This window comes from Phaethon aethereus (assembly GCF_964289735.1).
Source record: "Phaethon aethereus genome assembly, chromosome: 5".
Lineage (NCBI taxonomy): Eukaryota > Metazoa > Chordata > Aves > Phaethontiformes > Phaethontidae > Phaethon > Phaethon aethereus.
In genome coordinates this window covers 18,833,143-18,857,288 of record NC_138579.1, presented here as the reverse complement: position 1 = coordinate 18,857,288, position 24,146 = coordinate 18,833,143, and the positions used below count along the sequence as shown (strand labels likewise).

The 24,146-nt window shown below is 37.8% G+C and overlaps 1 protein-coding gene across 1 annotated transcript; it reads left to right on the top strand.

Moving 5' to 3' along the window:
* Positions 1-346: 346 nt before the first annotated feature.
* Positions 347-18,183, top strand: GOLGA5 (golgin A5; the record flags this gene model as incomplete). Its single annotated transcript, XM_081999944.1, has 12 exons — positions 347-911; positions 3,713-3,934; positions 5,018-5,237; positions 5,805-5,928; positions 6,757-6,960; positions 8,126-8,296; positions 8,956-9,084; positions 11,004-11,102; positions 12,775-13,000; positions 14,256-14,361; positions 15,652-15,715; positions 18,103-18,183. The coding sequence occupies 12 exons, from the start codon at positions 347-349 to the stop codon at positions 18,181-18,183; spliced, it is 2,211 nt and encodes a 736-aa protein (XP_081856070.1).
* Between the last annotated feature and the right edge of the window lie 5,963 nt (positions 18,184-24,146).

Here is a 24,146-nt window from a genome sequence, read left to right as displayed (position 1 = left end):
CAAGTAGAGTTTGTTTTCTATTATTGGTGAGCAGGCTGGATGCTCTGTAGCATGTGCTGATATCAGAAACAGATACGGTGGTCTGATAGCTAAGTCTTGGTTCTGTCTGTTTTCCTCAGAAACTGATTTGGTTTATTTCTATCAGTTCCTAAAACAGCAAAATACCAAGTGAGTAGGAGAAAAGTATTAAAATAATTATAGCACTAATAGATTAACACAACAGTTGTTTAGGTAACCCATACATCTAGCCTTATCAACACCAGTCTGATTTATAATCATTCAATGTCTTTTGCAGCATATGATCCTGAAATTTTAATTTTATAGAATTTATCAACAGACATCCATCATGTCTTGGCTTGCTGATCTTGCTGGAAAGGCAGAGGATCTACTGAACAGAGTTGATCAAGGAGCTGCATCAGCTTTGAGCAAAAAAGACACAGGAAGCAGTGCAGTTTATGATAATAAGAATTTGGACTCTGCCAGTGAATATTCTGAATTGCGCCAGCATCCTGGAGAACTGAAATATCAGACGTCACCCAAAGCAGCCTACATCTCCTCAGCAGCTGATAATATTAAACATCAAAAGGCCACAATCCTAGCAGGAACAGCAAATGTTAAACCAGCACGTAGGACATCTTCGGAAGTTGCTTCTCCAGTAGAAAATGTTTCCACACCCAGAGCTGCCTCGCATTTTGTGAGAAGAAAAAAGTCAGAACCTGATGATGAGTTGCTGTTTGATTTTCTCAATAGTTCAGAGAAGGAGCCTAATGGAAAAATGGACTGTAAAAAAGAGAAGAGCAAGGCACCTGTTATTCAAAATCACTCTCGGACTTCAAGCATTAGTTCTGTGTCTACCAGTACACAGAGTGCAAAAACTACTGAAGAGAATTCCATCAGGAGCCAAGGCAATGGTAGTTAAATAGTATTGAACCTAGAGATTTTTAAAACCAAAGTATGCCTAGGGTAAGGCTAGGTAATGGATTTACTGTAACTTCATGAAACATTTAGTGGTAGTATTATGTGAGTAGTACAGCAGGGTCCTTAGCATTTTTGCATCACTGGTATAATCTTAGATACTATGCTAGTTTGACATGCGGCATAATTAATGCCTAAATCTTTTTTGTGTTCTCGATCTGCTGCATTGCTACTGCTCACTTTGACCTCCCTGAGCTATGACCTAACCTTGTGTCAGCCCTCATACATCCCAGCTTAGAAGCATAGGTGCTGATGCATTTATTTGATCAATTGGGCCCTTACCTGTTGTTGCCACGTAGGTGAGTTGAGTGCTTTCACCAGCTGGTAGGTGGTATTGGCTGTTGACCATGTGAGATGATGTGAGGTTTTCTGTTCCACCGTGGAAGAGGTCTAAGCTGTCAAACTTGCTTGTCCTGCAGAGTGGGAAGTTGGATGTAAACAGGCTGTTGTAGAGCTGCTGGCGCGAGAGTGCTACATAGATAAAGCCTTCGGGTTTGCCAGAAGTAGTTCATTACTGCAGTCTAAATCCAGACGCTTGAAAGAGCCTCTAGGCCAGATGGTCAAAAGTTGGGGCTATTCTTAAGTCAATGCAAAGGAGAAGGTGTCTGGGAAGCATCAGGAACCTGTGTTCTCTATCAGACTGTCCAATCTGTACTAAGTCCTTGCTGTTGCTGTGCCTACTTTGCTGTTGTTTATTCTACAAAATTGAGGAAAATGGTTTTATTATTTCTTAATAATGTACTTAGAATACTTTTATTATTTGTTCAGTACTTTGAGAGTGTAAAGCATTGTAAATGCCAGTTTTTTACTTAATGTATTAAGAATGCTGAAAAGTTTCAGATGTGAAAAGGGATAATTTTCAAAGATGTGAATATTTTTGTATTTCTGGGTCGGTAACTTTTCAATAAGGTTTACTACTACTACTAATTCAAATATATTAAACCTGGCTGTATGGCCTTGCGGATTGGTGGTTAAGGAGCGTATTTGTTTTGCTCAGTGTAGCCTGTTGTATTCTCTTCTGAGGATTTTTGAGTGGAGTTTGCATTGTGGAGCTGCTGAATGAGGAGGCACATGATTACAACATAGAGTTTGAGCAGGCTGGTTTCAAAGTTGATTGTCTAGATATATCTGTGTCATTTAAATGTTCTGTATAGCATCTGTTGAAGTTAGCTATAGACAAAAAAAATTTAACGTTATACTTTGTATGTTGCCATCGCTAGAATCTAATATGTGCTATAAATGGCTAATTTCTTGCTTTGTTAGCTTCATTAATCTGTTGAGTTTTCCAGGCAAAGGAATGAGGATAAATTGTCTGATAACTTGGAAATTGTGTAAATGAAGCAAAAGGAAGGAAACAACACTTCTTAGAATCGTTTAAATAGGAAAGGGGTTTGAGAAAACGTGGAAGAAATCTTGCTGTCACTGCTGCTACTTGTCATTGTGGTGGTGTTCAGAATTAATAGTCTGCCCCAGCTCCCTGGGCTCTGGGTGATAGGGTCTGTTGCAATGGTAACAAGGAAGGTGGAGCAGATTGGTTGGTGGTCACAAGGTGAAGTAAGTAAGGTTGTGACAGCTAAACTACGGTCTTGCTTGGAATTAGTTGCAGTCTATCCCCCTGGATTTTCCGCAGTTACTCTTCTGGGACATAATAAATTCAGAAGTAGTATTTTTGGATTGCCTGCTTGTTTGCTCATTGCATGCTATGTTGTTTTATCTTAACACTGCTGCAAAGCTTCCAGCTACCTGCACACTGGAATCAGGACTGTTACAGTGAAAGTATCAGTTTCACAGCATTAGTCCAGGACGCTCAGTGTGTGTTTGTGCATGATGAAGAAAGGCTTTTGATTTCTCCTTCCCTGCAAGGGACTGTTGTTCAGCATATTGCCAGGAGTTCCCTTACTGTTCTCACTGAGATTCTAAGATTTAAAAAAAGAAAAAGAACAATCTGTATTTTATTTCCATAACCTAGAGAATTACAGTTTGCGTTGGCAGAAAGCTTTTAAGAGTTTGACCAAATATATCTACCTTATACTTTTTCATTAGAGAAAGATTATGCTTCTGCTTCAAATCACTTCAACATGATTTCTCGTAGTAAAAGTGCTTTTGAAAAAGTATTTTGAGAGAATTATTAATACAGACTTATCAGTAAGATTGTTTTCACTGAAATTATTCTTAAAATGCTTTTTTACATAAAGATAACTAAAATACATAGCTATGTGGCTGAGTTACATATTTAGGTTTGATATCAAAATGATTAAGTGTAGTCATCTGAAGAGATGTTTTAAAATGAAATTTACATCCTTGAAATCAAAATCTTAATGGAAAAGCAGAATAAACTTGTACTAAAAATTCCCCTAGTTAGTTGCTGTGTATGTTTAATCTCTTCTGTTACTCTCTCAGCTTCTGAAGACATCTCTGGCCAGCATAGTCATAAAAAAGTAAATCCTAAATTTGACATTAATGTAATAGGAAATTTTATAACTTCCATGTCTTGTCTCGCAGGATTAACAAAAACACTGCATGATGCATGTATGCTCTGTAATAGTCCTATTTTGTGCAAGCCCCTTGGGAGAAGGATCTCCATATTCCATTTCAATATAAGCTAATTTGATTATATTATTGTTATTGTTATTTTATATTAGGCATTTAACCACTGGTGCAGAACATGGAATTGCTGCCCATATCAAGGCAACTTACAAATACATATATTAGTTCTAACTTGCATCTCTCTGTACAGAAACTCCAGACAGTTCAGATTCTGGACTGGGAGCACAAGGGGATGGTGTGAAGGATTCATCACTAAGTACAATAACTAATGCTAACCTTTTGGCTAATGATGATTTCAAATCACATGAGCTATCCAATCTTCGCCTGGAGAATCAGCTGCTGCGCAATGAAGTTCAATCTTTAAATCAAGAAATGGCTTCATTAATTCAGAGGTCCAAAGAAACCCAAGAAGGTACTGTGGTTTGGAAACTCAACTATAACATATTACTAAAATGCCAGTGAACTAGAAAACAATGCTGTTTCTATGTTAGTGTGTTGTATTTATAATAAAATCTTACTAGTTTAAATTTGCATGTATGGCTTACCAACCAAAATGGTTCTTGGTTTCCGAATAATGAGTTTCAAGAGAAACTAAAAGGCTTGCTCAACTACAGAGATAACACAAATGTTGATTTAAGTAATGTGATCAAGTTAGTTCCAAAACTTACATCTCATTAAAACACTGTTATCAAATGTTATCAGTATTAAAATATTGCTCCTGCATTTTAACAGCTATTGCAAAATACTTATTTTTAAATGAGTAAATTCCTTTAACTACTTCAAATTCTGACTACTTTCTGGCTGTAGGCTATAATCTCCAATGCCTAGAAACTGACAGTAGAAATATAAAATTTAGTATTTTTTTATGACTTCACTAGATTTTTCAAAGCCAAATGAAATGACAAATATGAAAACTGTGACTATAAATTAAACACTTAAATAATAAAACCTTGTGCAAACTCATGCTCTTAGGCATACAACTGAGTGTCCGCATTTTTTTCAAAGTAACCACATGAGCCAGGAATTTTAATTTCTGTTGAAGTTTAATATGTGATGTTTGATTAAAACCAGAAGCCTCTCTAAGTATTCAGGCATTATTTCAACACTGGTGTATCTTTCTACTGTTTTTTAGGTTGAGCTTATTGTCACTTTTAGTTGAACTAGATGCTTTATGCAGAGGTTTCCAAAGGCTTGCTCGCACAGGGGTTTTCGACAGTAGGCCATTGCAAGGGGTGGGGCAGGTAAAATTTGTCATCTGCAGTGTGACGCAGAATTAAATGCCTGTTTTGAGGTCACCTGCAAAGCTTTATGGGTCGTGCTCTGATAGCCAGTCTGGCATTTGTTACTTCTTGGTAGCTTGTAAAGTTTCAGTGTTACTTCAGCTTGGTTGTATTTAATTTCTTTCTTTAAGAAATGTGATGTGTGCATCCTGACCACTTACAAGACCTTGCAATACCTACTTTTATAAACTTCAACGAAAGTTCTTATTTTGTAGAATTGAACAAATCCCGGGAAAGGGTTGAGAAGTGGAATGTTGACCATTCAAAGAATGACAGGATGGTTAGAGAACTTCAGGCTCGAGTTGATGATCTGACAGAAGCTGTTGGTGCCAAGGATTCGCAGCTAGCCGTGCTGAAAGTACGGTTGCAAGAAGCTGATCAGCTCTTAAGTGCTCGGACAGAAGCTTTGGAAGCATTGCAGAGTGAAAAATCACGGTAATTCGTAATTTCATACTTACAATTCTGCAAACAGTAATAAGTTTGAAAATTCAAGGTAGATAACTTAGTCTCTTTTAAGAAGAAAAATAATCTAATGGTGAAAGGGATTGTATCAAGTTTTGAAATACGAGGATTAAAGTTTGTTCTGAGCCTGCTATATTATAACTGGCAGTGGGAACAGGACAAATGAATATTAAATAGGGACAGTTGTTACCTGATTATTGAAATCCATTTTGTATAAAGTATTTATGTTTGTGTCAGAGGCCTGAAGCTGAAGATCTCAAGAAAAATGTTTTTGTCTTGAAAAATACATTTGTTTATCCACAAATACGAAGACTTTTCTGACTTATCTCAGTGCTGGGATATGAATTGGCAATTGGATGCTCCAGAATATAGGTCAGGGAGGAGATGCATGAGTCATTAACTCCAGGCCTCACACCTGTAGCCAGCCATATTCGATACTTTACTGGGTAAATTTTCAAAGCTGGTCTGAAAGCCAGGTGGACATATTTCTACCTGAAAAGATTTCTTCCTTTTCAATTAATATGTATATCGCTCTTTCAGGATAATACAAGACCACAGTGAAGGGAGCAGTTTGCAAAATCAAGCCCTTCAAACTCTTCAAGAGAGGCTGCGTGATGTGGACTCTGCACTCAAACGAGAGCAAGAAAGTTACAAACAAATGCAGGTTAGACATGAAGAGTAAGGAAGACTTTCAGACTCTACTTTTGAGTTCAGATCTGTGAGGTTCCAATTGCTCTCTCTTGCCCTTGACTTCAGTTCCTGTGCCAGGGTACTAAGTGCTTGGAAGGATGTGCTGTCTGCTGCACTAAGTATCCTTAGATGCTAGTTTACTTTTTGTCTGTTCTTCTGAAAGCTTCGTGATTAAAAGTTTTTGTGGATTAATGCTGATAATTTTTACTGTTTTTTTCATAACAACTTTAATGTTATCACTTGTTTTAAAACTAAATCAATAATCAGTTTAATTTTCATGCTATGTTGTTACACAACAAACTGTTACAGAACCTTAATATGTATTCTTAAGAATATTAAGCTGGACAGTCACTTCTGTGGTAAAGATGTGAGTACATCATTGCTAGAGACTGCTTTCCACACTTAGCTTGGCCTTTGTTATGTATAATAGCATCTTTGAAAATCTTCATCGGTGTCTGGGGTTTTTTTTAGGTACATCAAAATATGGCAGACTACATTTGATAAAATTTTTTGAGGGGAAGCTTGCTTTTTGTTTACGAAATAAACATAAATAATAGGAAGATTGTTATTCACCCGCTATTTCTGATGAGGGAAAGAAATGCATATTTTTACTGATGTTATTTATCACTTTCTTAAGCAAGCAGGATTTCTTTCCATATATTACTGATGCGTCTTTAAGTTGGAGGTGGTAGATATGAGGTGTTGTGTTATGTGTAGTTGCTTTTAAACTTTCTTTTTTCCTTTCTAGGTTAAAGTTGAGACTGTGTTTAAACACAAAGTATTGTTTCTTTATTGCTAATAGAATGAATTTGCGGCTCGTCTAAGTAAAATGGAAGCAGAACGTCAGAACTTGGCAGAAGGGATAACTGTAGCAGAAAGAAAGTATTTAGATGAAAAGAGGCGAGCTGATGAGCTTCAGCAGCAAGTCAAAGTAACTAAAAACCACCTAGAATCTGCAAAACAGGAACTGGCAGACTATAAACAGAAAGCTACTCGCATACTCCAAGTAAGCATTTCTGTAAAGAAATCCAGTTTGAACTGTACACTTTTTTAAGGTGTTATGCTTCAAATAATCTAATTTGTGGGATTTTTTTAATGTGACCTGTAATATATTTTGGGGCATATCTATAATGATACCTATACAGAACAGCTACTAGTCTGCATTTTTTGTAAATTTAAGTTTACAGATTAAGTAATTGAAATGGAAGTTCAGGTCCTGAACTTAGAGAAAAATCCAAGTGAACCATTGCACTTATTGTGCAAGGTCTGTCAGTGTGTTCCGCATCTAAGAGTCCAATCTTTGGCGGATAGATCAATAGGTGTAACCTACAATTTGTTCCACACCCAGTATTCTTGAGTCAGAATATTGCTCTATTCTGCTTGAGTCTGAAACATAGTATATAATGGATACTTATGTGTGAACCAAAGAAAATATTTTTATATATTCTAAAAGGTTGCATGTGGTCAGCATTATATAAACAATGGCAAAATTAGGTATTTTGTGCAGACTTCTATGCTACTGAAGTTGTCAAAGACCCCAAATCCAAACATGGCCAATTTGAGTCTTGTTTATAAAAGTTAGCAATATGTTGAAGATAAAGATGTCTGTCTATAATAATTAATTTAGTCTGATATCCAAGGACAGGTTTTAAATCATCTTGATAAATATCAGAAGTCACTGTTGAGCTAACATTAGGCTGACTCTGAATAAAATGTTTCGTCCTCTTTCCCAGAAGGGTTATTGCTGTATTTGGCTCTTATTTGTCTTTGTTGACAGGTGAAGGGATGGAGTAAAAGGGGATCAGTTTTGTCTTTAATCTCTGTTAGTGTCCATCTTCTCTCTTAAGGTAACTGGAAAGCCAAAATTATTATCCATGACATGTTTAACATTCCAGGCACTTCTAAAGAGGAAGGTTGTACTCTTCCTCAGATAACACAGGCTTTCAGTAAATCCAGTCTCATGGCACATATGAATTCAGAAAAATTATCAGTAGGGAAGCATTTTATTTTTAAAATGTGTAGAATCATTATTACCTTGGCTAAAAGAACAGGTAAAGCAATTTTTTTACTGGATGTTTGCATTTGAATTTTAGAGCAAGGTCATTTTGGCATATTCTAGTTGAGCACTTGTTAAATACTGCAATTAATGGTATATTGATTTATTATTTCAGTCTAAAGAAAAGTTGATAAACAGCTTAAAAGAAGGCTCTGGTATTGAAGGCCTGGATAGCAATACTGCGAGCACAATGGAGCTAGAAGAACTGCGACATGAGCGAGACACTCAGAGAGAAGAAATACAAAAACTAATGGGGCAAATACAACAGATGAGGACAGAGCTGCAGGTACACATGTATTTGTAGTTAACCACGCACAAAGGACTGTTTTCTTGTAGACTTCAAGACTTCTAGTGTGTGTTTGACCTACTATTAAAATAAGCCAACTTTTGCTCAAGGTGAGACAAGTACTTATTTGATATCAAATTTCCTTCCATGTTCTCTCTCAGCACTTGAAGTCGTGTGGGAGGAATACTATAGATACCACTTCTCTTCCCTCACTACTGTGTGTTCCTTTTGAGGGAAGCATTTCCTTCCAAACAAGCATCATGATTTCTGTAGAGATCACCTACATCCTTTTCTGCAAGGGCTACTAATCCTTGAAGCAACTGTAATCAGAGTTGTCTGCTGGCATAATTGTCTCAACCCCGCAGTTGCACGCAAGCATACTTTACACAGTTTTAGTCTGTAGACGGTAGAAGGGGAAAATTGGAGGCTTTTTATGTTCCCCAAATGCATTTATTTTATTACTATCTTAGTATATTTTATTACTATCTTAGTAAAAATATTCTGTATAAAATGACCAAACGTCATTCAATACATCCTCACCTTCATTTTCCTTTGAAGCAATATTGCAGATACAACTTTTTTTTTTTTTGCTGTTACCGTGGCAGATTTGCAGTGGTGTTTGAATGTTAATGAAATGGTAATGTTTTTGTTCATCTCAGGATATGGAGACTCAGCAGGTAAGTGAAGCTGAGTCAGTGAGAGAGCAGCTTCAAGACCTACAAGAGCAAATAACAGCACATAAAATGGCCAAACAAGAGGCAGAAGCTGAACTAGAAAGGCAAAAACAGGTAAGGAATTCTTGAAAGCTGATTGGCCTTATTTTATGCCACATGTGGTGTCATCAGTAAAGCATTTGGCTTAGTAAGAGAGTAGCTTATACTGTATTTGGGTTATTTTTTGTTTAGTATTCCAAAGAAATCCCCAAAAGCTTAATGAATGTCACTAGGCCAAATAAAGTACAACCAGTACTAAGCAATGGACAGGGCCTTCTGGATGCTTCTGATAAACGGAGATCTCTCTGGTGTATTAAAGAGTAAACGTGACCCTAGGGAATGCACAAAATTGATCATGATCTTAAATTTTATTCAGCAGAGGAACAATCAAACAGTAGGGACATAGTAACATTTATAACCATTATTTATATCGAGAAACTCAAATACTAAAAGTGGTTACTGTAGAACTTCCTGTGCTCAATTACTGCATAAAATTTAGCTCGTAAAACAATGTTATCATAGTACCAATTCACAGGGGTTTTTTTAATCCACTCGTTACTCCATTCTGAATCTAAATGTTGTTGCTTCCAAACTGCATTATAAGACAAGTTGCTGCTAAAATTATATTAATGATTTTTGTCAGACTGTGTCACCTTTTTAAGCAGAATCCCTCTTGATTTTAGCAGTTTTGTGTTAAAAAGAGGGGAAAAAAAGGAAAACTGTTTCATGTGAACAAACTTATTATTCAGTAGAAGTTGGACAAATGCTTTGCACCCTATTAAAAAATTTCTCTGTAAAGAGAAATTAATAATGTAAAGAGAATTAATAATGAGGAAAGCAGGAGAGTACACTGTATCAACTGGAACAATTTATCTTATAGGATTATCTGTCCTTCCAGAAATTACATTTTAATGTGATGCTAGCAGCTTGAACTAATTAAAAGGCAGAAGTTGAGGTCTGCTCTTGATGGATAGCTGATGTTTATTATATCAAAGCAGAATGTAAATTGTATTTTGTTACTCTTGCCCTTCTGAGGGGTATATTTTAAGACAATACTGCATATAGAGAAAGTGAGGTGAATTAAAAAAAAAAGGCATTATCAGTTATTACAGAAACTGAAATACTCCTTTTGATGACACACACTTACATGTGCTTTTAAAGTAAGTGTGTGCATTGATACTTAATACAATTATGGTCTGTTTTATCTGGGAATTCCTTTAGCTGTTGCCATAAGGTTTCTGAGACTGAAGATGGAAAATAAGTAGGGGTGTTATTTCTTGTACATTTGATGGGAGATTAGGATTATCTGTTTTCTGTAGCAACTGACAGCTGAAGTGATACAGTGATTTGAAGACTGTCTTAGTGTAAAAGATAAGCATCACAAGTCTTTAAGTTGGAGTTAAAATAGCCACTAAATCATGGGAGTAACAAAACTTACCGTTAGATTTGCTGTTCAGTAAGCTGTCCCTTACTAATATTCCTTCCCTTTTCACGTTATGTTAATTTATCCTAAACTTTAAAGGAGGATCTGTGTCATACAGAATTATAGATAGATATGCCAAGGGTTTTTAAAAACTTTTAAAAAATGGTATCCTGGATTGATGGGTTTATTTTAGGAATACAGATTCCTCCCCAAAGTATTTCCTAATCGTTTAAGTTACATTATTGACATCGTTTCAAGTTAGCAATATAATAAATGGTAAGAGTATAAGGAAGATAAATCATGGTCCCAATGAAACTGTGTGACTTCCAGTAAACTAGTCTGGATAAATACTTAATATAAGTCTTGTAGGTTGTGTCTTCATACTCAGCTCTTTTATTTTTTTTTTTTCCCCCCCTATCCTAGCCAGACACTTTAAGACTAAATTTTTGGTTTATATTTGATTGCAGAATATCACCTTCTCACATTCTACTGTGAAACTCTAGCTAAGAGAATGTCTCTCAAAATACATATATGTATAAAATCTTTTATTTGTGATTGACATGTTTTATAGGAACTCCATTATGCCGAAGAAGAATTATATCGAACAAAGAATACTTTGCAAAGCAGAATAAAAGACAGAGAGGAAGAAATTCAGAAGCTTAGAAATCAGGTACTCTGTGTGTATAGAAAATAAAGTTATCACCTTCAATTATGAAAACAGTTATGAGAACTATTAATTTGATTAAACTGTACAAAAGAAACATAAAGGCTCTACTAAGGAGTTACAGTGTACTTGTTTTCAATACAGAGTAGAGTTTTGAGTAGAGGGAGTACAAGGAGGGAACCATGAAATAGTAAATAGCCTAATTTATGATTGCACGTGCTTTTGTCTTGGCGGGAGGGTGGGGAATCAACCTGTGTCCCACTTAGACTTGATGGGGTGGTGCTGGATAAATATTCTTCTTTTTGAAAACTAAGAAAAGTCATTGGCGCTTGATTAGGTCATCATGATTTTTGCAAAGGCCCTTTTAACTTGGCGTAGGAACATAAGTAATGTCCTGCAGGCTCAGTGATCCATCTAGCCCACTGTTCTATCTTGGACAGTGGCAGTAGGCCCAGCATGTGAGCCTGGCTGCTTCTTCACTCCCTTGTACTCAGCATCAGCAGTTGAATTAGGGACATTGGCATTTAAGTCCCTATTAAGTCCCACCAGTGTGTTTATGGACCTATTTTCCTTGAATCAATCTAATCCCTTTTGGAACCTTCTGATACTTGTCAGCCCCTACAGTCTCCTTGAGCAGCATGAAGGCATAGGCCTCATTTTCTATAAATTATCTTTATTAAAAATTCTGTAAATTATCGCTCATAATGAAAATGAGTCTATATGTAGAGGAATTGATAGTCTAGAGTCAGCTAGGGTCAGCTGTACAGTTACAGTATCAGAGGATTTGGAAATTGTTGTATTGTGATACAAATTTCTTGAGCCTGTTCATGGATGATTCTTCTGGTAATCCAGGCTTCAGGACTACCTGCACCTGCCCTGGTGCATTGCATGTGATTTGTATTTTTGATATCTCGCTGCCTCTCATTCCTGCTGATTCTCTTTTTTCATCATTGAAGCTGCATCTTTGTGGTATATGATGCTACAACTGGCTGAGGTCCAAGACTGTAGTGAATAGATGAGCTGTTGCACATATGGCTAATCTGGTGATTCCCATTTGCTTTAAATATTTTCTGCAAATTGAATGACATGATCCATGTCTTCATTTGCTGACCTTTCAGCTTCTATTTGCTAATACAGTCATGTTTTCTGCCTCAGTGCTCCTCAATTCTTCTGCAGTGTATCCTGCATATTCACCTTTTTCATTCAAGCTTTCCTGTAGAATAGCATCAGATTCTCCCCATTTGTACTGAGTTTTTTCCTTCCTCGCCTGAAAACCTTTTACATGCTCACTTGTTTTGTGAAGTTGCAAGTATGATAGCCAGCCTGGATTATCTTGCTATTGTCATGCCTATCATTTAAACTCAGCTCTGAGGAATAGCATTGATTTTTGTGATCATATGAACAGGAGTGTTCGTATGATTAGAGGTGGAAAAACGTAGGAATACGTTTTTACATAGAGTTCCTTGTGTCATGTACAATCTTGTTTTAGCTACTGTCAAAATTAAGTTTCTTCTTTATTGTGCTCATTGGTGATCATTTTTATGTTATCCCATAAAAATTCTGCAGTGGGGTATCTTGGTTCTTGGAGTGCTTAGATTATTTTATAGTTTTGTAATATGTCAGTTAGTCTAACTTTGAACCTATTCTGATTTTTTTTTCTTTTGTTTTGTTTTTTTAGCTCACAAACAAGGCTCTAAGTAGTAGTAGTCAGACAGAATTAGAAAACCGGCTTCATCAGCTGACAGAAACACTAATTCAGAAGCAAACCATGTTAGAGAGCCTGAGCACAGAGAAAAACTCGCTCGTCTATCAACTGGAACGACTTGAGCAACAGCTGAAGGCTATCCAAGGCACTAGTACTAATGGACCTTCCATTAATATGACAGGCATTGATGGTGCTGAAGGTAAATAAGGAAATATAATATTAAAACTCTATCCTTTCTGCAGTTCAGGCTTTTATATTTCATAATACCTTTCCCTGAAAGTCTTGAGTTCATAAGGAAAAAAAAAATGCTGAAAATGTGCAGCTTATACTGGAGACCTTGTCAACAGCAGCCAGTATCATAAAAAATAGTTAAATAGAAGATCCTTTTTGTGTGGAAATGACTTTTAAGTAAACTTAATAAAGCCAATTTCATCTTTAATTTTCAATACTATGGCGCTATTGGAACAGTCGTATTTACAAATCCTGTCACAGGTACAAATAAATCTGTCTTTTGGGGTTTAAACTGAATGTCAGAAGCAGGATATAACTCCTCACTTGTAAAAAGGATTTGAGAGGTGAGAAAGAATGGGATACTTCAGAATTCTGGTTGAAATCAATTTTCTTCCTGCTTCCTACTTTTCCTGAAAAGTATGTTAAAATACAGTGGTTCTGCTGAGGTTGGTTTGTCTGTACTGTGTGGCAATCATCCTGTATCACTAGGAGAATGTCAGCAGTTGATCCATGGTTTTGACATGTCACTTTTCAAAGTCAAAGTTTGTAATCTTGTTTATCTAAGCAATGGACAATTACGAAGAGGTGTAAAATGACAATCCTGACTTCTGTTTCTCTGCTTATGAAAGACTTAAAAGAAATGAGGCAGGAGGACTAGCAAATTTGGAATATATTTGGAATATATTTTGGAATATATATCAGTAGCTTCAGTAAGCTTAAGTTTAGTTGCACAAAGGTAACATTATCTGAGAATCTTTTTTTTTAATAAAGTTGATACATAGTAAAAAAGTAAATAAAGTAGAAATTTTTGGAATATATAAGTGAGTATCAGAAATGCTGTCAAAGTTTTACTGTATTAGAAATAAAAGCAAATGCAGAAACTGTGACAGTATCAAACCCATCATTTTATATACCTAATAATAATAGAATTATTACTACATGATAGAGTTGAATATCGAGGTGTCCGTCTAGTCAACTAAAATAAATTTTAAAAATATACTAAGTTGAAGAAACATTTGACTTAATTGTAAATTTATCAAGAATCCTGCCCTCAAAACACCTTCCTCTGCCCCCAGCAAAATGACACTAACAAATCAGATTAATCACTATTTTTATATTATTTTTATACATCTTTGTTATACACTATCGATTTGTTTTACTTAAACAACAGCTTAGCTGGTTTTATACTAATGAAATTTGTTGCTTTTTTTCCCTTGAAATAGGTGCTCGTATGCGTAATGTTCCTGTCCTGTTTAGTGACATGGATACTAACATGGCAGGAATGTATGGGAGAGTTCGCAAAGCTGCCAGTAGCATAGATCAGTTTAGGTAAGAGTGTCCTAAGGGAATATGGTTGGTAATTGGTGGAATCCTCTTGCAGTTTTCAAGTGGCATGCCTTCTCCTTTGAATTGCTTCTATGAGGTAAAAGTAAAGAATCAAGCTGAAGTAAGGTATAAATTACCAAATATGACCTAGTTCAGTTGTGCTTTGTTATGATATTAATATCCTTGGGCTTTTTGCAAATTATAGTCAGTTATTTAAATAACACTCTTGTAGATTTTGATACAAGAAAATCACTAAGCTATATGCAAAATACCCTAGCCTTTTTCATTACCGTCTTTTACCTTTTGCACTTTCAGAGGTTTTGACTGTGTCTGTGATAAGTACCGTAAGAGTGTATCAGTGGGGGAGTATCGTGTATTCTTTTACTATTTTGGAATCCTGGTGAAGACAAGATTTTGGGTTCAAACCCACTGCAGCTGTTACCTTGAAAGATAATCTGTTCGAGGAGTTAGTAAACAGAAATAATTCTCAATCCAGCAAAAGACTTGCTTTGATCCCTTTTCTGAGCAGTTAGGTTAATTGTCAATATTCACGACAAAGGTCTGCTCCAAAGCTTGAATCAAATACCAATAGAAAACAAAATTAGGTAATACTTCTTAATGCTTTGAAAGCATGATGCCTTGATAGAAGGTCCTTTATGGCTTCTATGCTACTTTGATTTCATTGTAAAGGATATCAGGATTTCCATGATTGATACTTATTATATGTGAAGTTTTAATGCTAAACTTCATTTGGCACTATCATACTCACTTCAAGTACGCGCATGGGTTTTTTTAACTGATGTTCCCGAGCAGTATCTCGTGCAGTATGCTTTGTAGCACTGTAGCAGTAAACTTGGAAAACCCATGTCTTTTTCATCTAATGAAATATAAGAATGGTAGTGATCTATCAGTTTTTTCAAAGGAATCCAAGGCTTTTGTTGCTGAAGTCTTTTTTAAAGATTCATGACAGCTCTGCAAGTAACAAAATTTGACAAAGATACAGCATATTTGTGAGTTTTAAAATACCTATAAAACTGTTGAGACTTAGCTCATTTTCAAAAACTCTGAGCCTAGTATGTAACAGAAAAACTTAGGAGAATATGTTTTATGGTCTGAATTTTGAATTTTCTAACTCCACTTAATGTCTTGAGTACATTAAGTAAAATTCAAGTCAAAAACAAAGCCATGTGTATAACATCAGCTGATGTTTATAGGTTTGTGGTGATTGGAATGAGAGGAACGGGAATTTGTTGCTCAGTGCTAACTTTTGCATTTTGTTATTCTCTTGTGTAGCATTCGGCTGGGAATCTTTCTAAGGCGGTATCCCATCGCAAGAGTCTTTATAATCATTTACATGGTGAGTAAGCTTTCTTTAAAGTAAGAAGTTTAATGCAAGATTTCTGTAGCCAGTTTTATATAACACTTCTTAAATTGCAAGATGTCTGATGTTCAAAAGGTTGTATAATTAACAACTCAATTTATTTTTTTGTAAAGCAGACTAAATAGTACTTACATGACAGCATTTTGGAGTCATGTTGCTTGGCAGTTCTTAGTTTTTCCCAGGAATTCTTAGTATAGCAGTCTTAAAGACATTTATGTAACTACCATTTAAAAGACTGTAAAAGTAGTGTTTTAGTACTAAAATACAGAATAATAGTGACCTGTTGCCAAGGCTAACCCACAACAGCTGCGCGCACTGCATTTAGGAAAATGTCATCTGCTATAGCTTTTTTTAATATTTGGCACTTCACTTTTTGTTCAGTGACTAATAATCACACTTCTCTACTAGCTGAGAAAATAGCAAGAAAAGTTTTTCTGGCAAGACTTAAACAAATATTAGAAAGTTGCTCATCCATAGTGGGTGAGGTTGTCAGACTTGCAATTGATGAAAAATTAAATTCCTCCATTTTCCACTGGAGGGCAGATGTCTGTCAGTTTAAGTGACCTGTGGTAAGGTAGGTGTGCAGTCTACCCTGTTTGAAAATACTCTACTGGTTGAGCCTTTGAAAATCAAGAAAAAAAATGTTCATTGAGAAGGCATAATGATTCTTCTGAACAGAGTTTTGGAGAACAGAATCATAGAATGGTTTGAGTTGGAAGGGACCTTAAAGATCATCTACTTCGAAGCCCTTGCAAGGAGCCGGGACACCTTCCACTAGACCAGGTTGCTCAAAGCTCTGTCCAGCCTGGCCTTGAACACTTCCAGGGATGGGGCATGCACAACTTCTCTGGGCAACCTGTTCCAGTGCCTCACCACCCTCACAGTGAAGAACTTCTTCCTTGTATCTCGTTTAAATCTACCCACTTTTGGTTTAAAGCCATTACCCCTTGTCCTGTCACTACAGGCCCTTGAGAAAGTCTCTCTCCAGCTTTCTTGTAGGCCCCCTCCAGGTACTGGAAGGCTGCAGTAAGGTCTCCCTGGAGCCTTCCCTTCTCCAGGCTGAACTACCCCAACTCTCTCAGCCTGTCCTCACAGGAGAGGTGTTCCATCCCTCTCTGATCATTTTTGTGGCCTTCCTCTGGACCCTCTCCAACAGGTCCATGTCTTTCCTGTGCTGAGGGCTCCAGAGCTGGAGGCAGTACTGCAGGTGGGATCTCACCAGAGCAGAGCAAAGGGACAGAATCGACCCCCTCGACCTGCTGGCCACGCTGGTTTGGATGCAGCCCAGGATACAGTTGGCCGCCTGGGCTGCGAGCGCACATTGCTGGCTCATGTCCAGCTCCTCATCAAGCAACACCCACAAGTTCTTCTCAGGGCTGCTCTAGATCCATTCTCCACCCAGCCTTTATTTGTGCTTCGGATTGCCCCGACCCATGTGCAGGACTTTGCACTTGGCCTTGTTGAACTTCATGAGGTTCGCGCAACTGACACTGTTTCAGGATATAAAGCAGACAGACACAAGTGAATAAAGGAAATGACAGTTTCCCCTGCAATGGCCTCTTCCAGCCTATTAGATACTGGAAGGAACAGGGCTGTTTAATTCCTAACCTCTCTCTTTCTTCCTGTTCATGGCTTAGACTTATCAATATATGAATAAAATGCTTTGTACCAAAACCCTGAAGAAGTCTACCACCTAAGCTGCTATCTGAAGTGAAACTCAATGATAGTTGCATAGGGAGCTGTATATTGGGCAATCAGTGGCAGTTACCCTTTTTCAGCTTGAAGCTTGACTATAACTTGAATTTTTTTTTTTTAAGGAAATGTGGCTTATGTATTCTGTTAATTATCTCCCTTGTTGCACCCCCAGCAACTTCTAACTGGATAGTTTCAGCTAAATTTGAATGAGAATTAACATCCCTAAAAATGCCTCAAGTCAGTGCCAGTGGTAAGGAAAGCAGAACTCTGTTAGAGTCTGGCATCAGCCAGCTGGCACAGGAGTACTGGCTTAGCAGCCACTGAGGCAGATCACATAATGTACTGGCTGGGGACTGGGTATCAGAGAGAACAGCTGGAGTTACTGGGGCATGGAGGGAAAGAGAAACCAGAGGACACAAATCTGTAGGAAACCAGGCTGCTTTAGTTTTGCTGTTTGTGTAAAATCTTTAGTTTACTGCCAGTGGCTTCTTGAGAATCTGTCTCAGCATTTCATTGTGCAAATAAGAATTCTTTTTTTTAGGAGCATCTGAAAAATATTTCTACAAAACTAGGTTTTATTAGCTGTCATTGAGCGCGCTCATATTTACTGCTGCTGTGAACGATGATTGTCAGTGCTGATAAGTTAATTCTTTCTTTTCTTTTCCCAGGCATTGCTTCATCTCTGGGTCATGATTGTTCTACTTACCTACACCCCAGAAATGCATCATGACAGTCCCAGTGGCAGATAGACTGAGACAGGACCGTACACTGTGCTAATGTAATTCAGACTGGCAGTGTCTTCAGAATAATCAGTCCTGAAATACGAGTGAGCTTTTCCTCGTGGTTTTTAGAAAGACTGAAAACCATCATGCCTGATTTGTCACTACTTTTCAAATACATGTATAATACTACATAGCTTTTTCAATTTACCTAGAGGAGTGACTCTTTCCTGGAGAAATAAAGCTATTAACTTAAGCTATGGTTAGCCTTTACATTTTACATAGACCTTCTCGTGGTTAGTGTAAAAGATAAGGGTTGCACCTACACATAAATGCAAGGACTTCTGAAATTACAGGTGTATATAATACAAACTATTTTAGATCATACTGGATGTGGGCTATGGTCAGGTAATAAACTGTACTTAGCAATTTAAATAAACTTTATTCTTTCTGATTTCTTTCAGTCTTCTTTTGCACTTCTGTTTTTAACTTTGTAAATAATAGGCTTTTCCTTAACATGTTAAACTGAAAAAAGGACAATGGATTGGTGCAATATCTTTCTGTAAATACGTTTAAAAATAAAATATTATGCATTCTTCTTAGCTTTGTACTTCTAGTGCAATAGATGTATCTTTCCTACCAGCTGAATAGTGGCAGTGCTTATTTAAGGGCTGGTATTTCGGCTTTATTAGAGAAAGAGAGATGGTTTTGAGAAACAAGGTTCAAAGGATTTAGAAATAATGGTGTTTCTTTTTGCACTTGAAATTTATATATTTTACCTACATTTTCTTATACCTCTCTCATTACGACACATCTTAATCAGATCTTATATTCATCAAAATATTTATTTTCTAAAGCTTTGGGTACTTAATTAAAACTATTTCTATACAAAATCTATCAAAACACCACAAATTTCTCATTACCAAATATACAAATAAACAAACCTCATCAAATATTTATCGTAAACCCCTGTGATACCACACCTAACTGTAATAGTTCTATCGTTAGGCCATGGCATTCCATAAGTATGAATTCTCAGTACAAAATAATACAAGGTCACTTTCATTCCCTAAGAAATTTCTTGGTTTTTTGTGTGATGCTCAAAGCTGAGTAATGAAAAGATGACTACAAGCAATTTGTCACTCCTGCTCTTAAGAATACAGCTCAGTTTTCACGTGACTTGCACGCGCTAAGCATTAGTCCTGTGCACGAAGTCTGTCATGCTAACTCCTACGGAAACGTTACAGTAGACAAATGACTGTGTTGCTGCTCTGATGCAGATTGTGCAGAGAAAACTGGAATGTTTTGATGAACTGAGTAATAAAAGAGAGCATTTACTGTAACCTGTGTCCCTGCCCTCTGTCACATTTGCTGTGCTTTGCCTAATTCCTGTTGCCTGTTTTCTCTTCAATTCTGGTATTAAAGCCACTTTGGAACCCTGGGGAGAGCTGGTTGCTATACAAGGAGATCAGGTAAGGTCCTTTGTACAATCTTTTTCTATGGACATACATTTTTTTCATTTAAAACCTCCACTGAATCTTTGGATACTCCAGTATCCTGTCACTACCTGGGGGGGAACATTCTTGGCTGTATAAGGCCCTTACAGCTTTGCTGACATCACACCAACTGCACATCAGTTCTTGCTTCCTTTCTCCCTGTGTTTTTCTCTTTTTACTTCATTTGATACTTCTTTTTTTGTCAAGATCACCTGTTGGAATCCATAGATACTTTTTTTTTGGTAACTTACTAAAGCCACAACGGTGCTTCTAGAACCCTTTATCGTAGATTAGCATTCTCTTCTTCAGTTATCACAGATTTTACGGTAGAAACTTTACAGGGGTAAGCACTGAAAGATTCCTGCTGACTTTTGCCTTTGAACTAGGCTCTTGTATTCCGGTATCAGTTTGGGCTTAGCTAGTGCTGACCCCTGTGATGTCTTGGAGTTGAGAATATCTTTAGTGCAGGGCACTGGAGTAAAATCAGCCTTGTGTTCTTGACTTCTGTATGTGTTGCTAAGATGTTTCTGTTTTTATTTCTTGTCCATGCAATGATGTATAACATAATTTTCTTGTTGCAATGTCAATTCCCATCTTTACCATCTATTAATTTCCCTTTGTTTTGGTAATACTTGTAAAAGAAGGGCACAGCTGTTTGAGTACCTGATTATATTCTGATTTTTAAAAAGCTGTGATGTTAACAACCAAACTCTGAATCAGTGTGTTTTCACCTAGTAAAAACCCTGGAAGTAGGCAGGTTATAGTCTCAATTCCTTGCCAGAAAAAGGGCTGTTCAGTGAAGAGAGTAATGTGGGATGGGGAAAGAAATGCTACTGTGCCACTAAAGGCTATACTACAGTGTATGTCAACACCTTTAAAGCTCTCTCTAAAACATAGAAGAGTATGAAAAGCCTTTATTATGGTGTTAAACTGTTTCAGAGCTATACAAGAAATACAAAGAGCAACTCCTTAAAGCTTTTGTTTAAATGCACTGGAGTTCTGCCTCCATAATTCATTTTAATAAGCTGCAAATGATGCAGTGCAAGAACACCCAATACTGTGTGATGGAGTTTATCTGAATACAAATGTCAAATTTTGAGTTGAACAGTAAGATATACTTCCTGCCTCCGCTTAGCGGTGTTGGGCTCCGATGTCATCTCTATAGCTTTGCGAAGTGTGCCACAGCTACGGGTCAAAGGTGACATAAGGACACTATTTCCACAAGCAGCTCCTAATGGTGTCAGGAGGTTGCTTTACTGAACAGATGGCTTTGGAGCGAACAAGAAGCTTCTGTTAGCCTATATCTTAAGTAGTGGGAGGATATTCCAAGTGCCAAGTGTGTTCTTGAGGGACTATCATACTGCTCGGCAGTTAAGCTACCCTGACTTCAGAGACCAGCATAGCAATTTAGGGTTTTAAAAAATATTTTACAAATACTGAGCCTATCTTCCCATGCTCTGTAGCGTTGCACCAAAAATAAATTACCGTAATAACAACTCGCAGAAAATAGGAGTATCTGTCTCCCAGCTGCGGTATCTCACTGCCTTGAGAGCACCATAGACTATCGTGTGGCTGAAGAAAAGTCCTTTTTCATTTCTTTCCTGCTAGGACTGAAACTGTTCCAGGTAAGAAGCATACATCTTGAAAGAACAAAAACATGAAAAATGAGGAAGAGAGGGTTGATAGGGAGCATCAGATTATTTATTTATGTTTATTTTCCCCCTCCCCGTCTACGCTCAGTTTATGTGCTATGGTCAGAAGGACAGAGTGCATTATGCCACCTTTCTGGAAGGGGATGAGAGGAGATGTCCCTTCTGGGGTGGCTGGCAGCGGGCTCGGGGGGAGCAGCTGGCAGACTGCAGGCGAGGGTGGGAGCTGCTCAGGTGGAGGAGGCTGCGGAGGTGGGTAGCAAGGGCAAGACTACTCTTTCTCTGGTATTTTTCAGCCTAGAAAAGGCCTATTTCTTTCAGACACTGGTTGTCTTAGTAGAGGTTCAATTAGGTAGATGTACTGGGTGCCAGATTGGGGTTTCTGCGAAAGAGAGCTCTTTGTGTGAACACTCACAAGCTCCTGCATGGCAACAAGCTCCTCTTTGCCGCCTTGGTCTGCTGATGTCTGACCTCTCTGCCTCATTTGCTGTGCTAGGTCAGCCGTATGTGTACCAAGACTCTGTACGAAGGCAGTGTCTTTATTCCTTGATTGCAGATAACATTAACAAGGGGGAAATCAGACTTGTACAGTAATTAACTTAATAATTTCTCATCAGCATAGATGAGAGAGATGTTGCTTTACCACAGAGAATGGATTTCTTTGCTTCCCTCCTTCTTTGCTGACCGACTGCAGCCTGCTTGTAAGATTTGCTGTGAATGTGTTGCTAGGTATTTAGCCATGAAACTGTACGGGAATTTTTGTGAATAATACAGAGAAATCATTAGCATTTCCATTGCTTTCCTCTGTATGTTACTATCTTGCCCTGTGGCTTGAGTTTAGAAAGCCTTGACTTGGAAACAGGCAGACAGATGTCAGCAAACCAGAAATTATGAGAGATTAATAGTAGCTCCCCAAATTATCTGCATTATTCTAACAGTCATCCATGTGCATGCACTCATATAAATAATCCCTTGGGCATATAGTTTCCTTTCAGATGTGCACTCATGAATTTAATCTGTATTTTATGGTATGTGTTGGGCTGCTGGCAGAACCGGATCCCACTACTGAATTCCACAAACGGTGGAATAATCTTCTGAGCTCTCCCAGCCTGGTGTCGCTTCCTGCCAGTAGCGCTTGAATTAGATGCTTGTGGGTCAGGGAGCCAGTGCAAGCTGTTCAGAGAAAGTATCCAATGCTACAGGCTCAAGGAGCTGAGGGAACAGTGCACTGTTGAACAGATCCAGGGTGTGACTGAAGGTGAGGAAGAAGCTTGGGCTGGGAGCACAAAGGCACTTTTTCAAGTTGGAGGAAAAAACCAAAAGCTGCTGATTTATCATTAATAAACTCTGCTAATGACATGGTTGAAAGTCTGACAGGTTAAATCTCACATAAGAGACTTCTTGTGAGAAAAGAAAAGTTAGAAGAGAAGGAATGACCTTTTTGTGCTGTGACTTAGGCTTCTCTAATCAAGGAATCAGTAGCATGGATGGGTGTTTTGTCTAAAACTGACCTTTCTTGTGCTGGAATTTAACTCTTTTCAGACAGATATTGCATGTGCAGCTTTTCATGTTTGCATGCTCAGTTCAAATCAGGCAAATTCTATTTTGAGTCCACATTTGTTGAAGCGGAACTGGAGGAAGACACAAATAATCAGGAGCCTGAGCTCTGTGGCAGCAAGTGGACGGGTTCCAGATGTTCTGCAAAATCAAGCAGGTATGTTTGATAAGACAGTGATGTTCTCATTCACTATAGCTACCAAAGCTGTAATTAATCAATTGCAGCAAAATTCCTGATACGATATAGGAAAGATCTGGGCTTGAAGGAATGGGATGGAGTGAATGTTGTTCTATTCACACAGAAAAGGAGTCTGTTTTGGCATTCATAATGATGAGGAATGTTATCAGAGACAGCAGTAACACTGATAACACTCTCCAGTCCAGTGCTAATGTACTTGGTATATTTTCTCAAAAGCTTATAAAGAAAATAGCACCTTAACACTAGTGTCTCACAGCAACCTGGCATCGAGATAATTATTTATATGCAAATTCAAGCAACAATTAAGTCCTAAATTGCTCTATTAATAAAATTAAGCAGCTTGTTGAAAACATTTGCATTGATATCTTTAGTGGCAAGAAAACATAGTTACTCACAATTAGTGTTTAATTTGTAAAATTTTATTAGAAAACATATTTTCAAATATTCTATGTTTCTATGTTTTAATTAGAAAACATATTCTGCTTGATGAGGGATGAGAAATGCCAGTTTTCTGCCCAAAGAGGTAGGTACTCAAGGACATCCCTGCCCGTGCGTGTGCCATCCTGACTGCAGCATCCCGGGCAAGCTGGGAGGGAGCCTTCCAGTTTCACTCCCACTGTGAGAGTTTGGGAGGTTGTACAGACGCAGCAGATGAAACAAAGAGCAGAAATTCATATTTCCCCAGCTGTTCATGCTGGTGTTCAAAGCCTCCCCATACAATAAATCCAGCTCAGCTTGAATTGCCTACCAGTTTCTGCCAGTTGGATATATGGATCGAGACTTTCCCAAGTGGGGTGTCATAAATACACACTTACGCACCTGAAGGAAGGAGTCTGAGTTCTGTTTTGGAAAGCCTTGATTTTTCTGAGCCCTACTAACTTAGTGGGCCATGATTTTGACCTTTATGGGACACTCAGCTGGCCACAAGCTGTTCGGACCCGAGCTTCCTCAGCCTTTACTTCAGAAAAGCAACGAAGGCTTTGCCCCATCCGCGCCCCCTTCTTCGGAGCGCCGTGCAGATGGCGGAAGGTGCCTTGGTCTGCAAGTGTGTGGCTGTGGCCCTGTGGAGGCTGGTGGCCCCAGGCTGCTGCC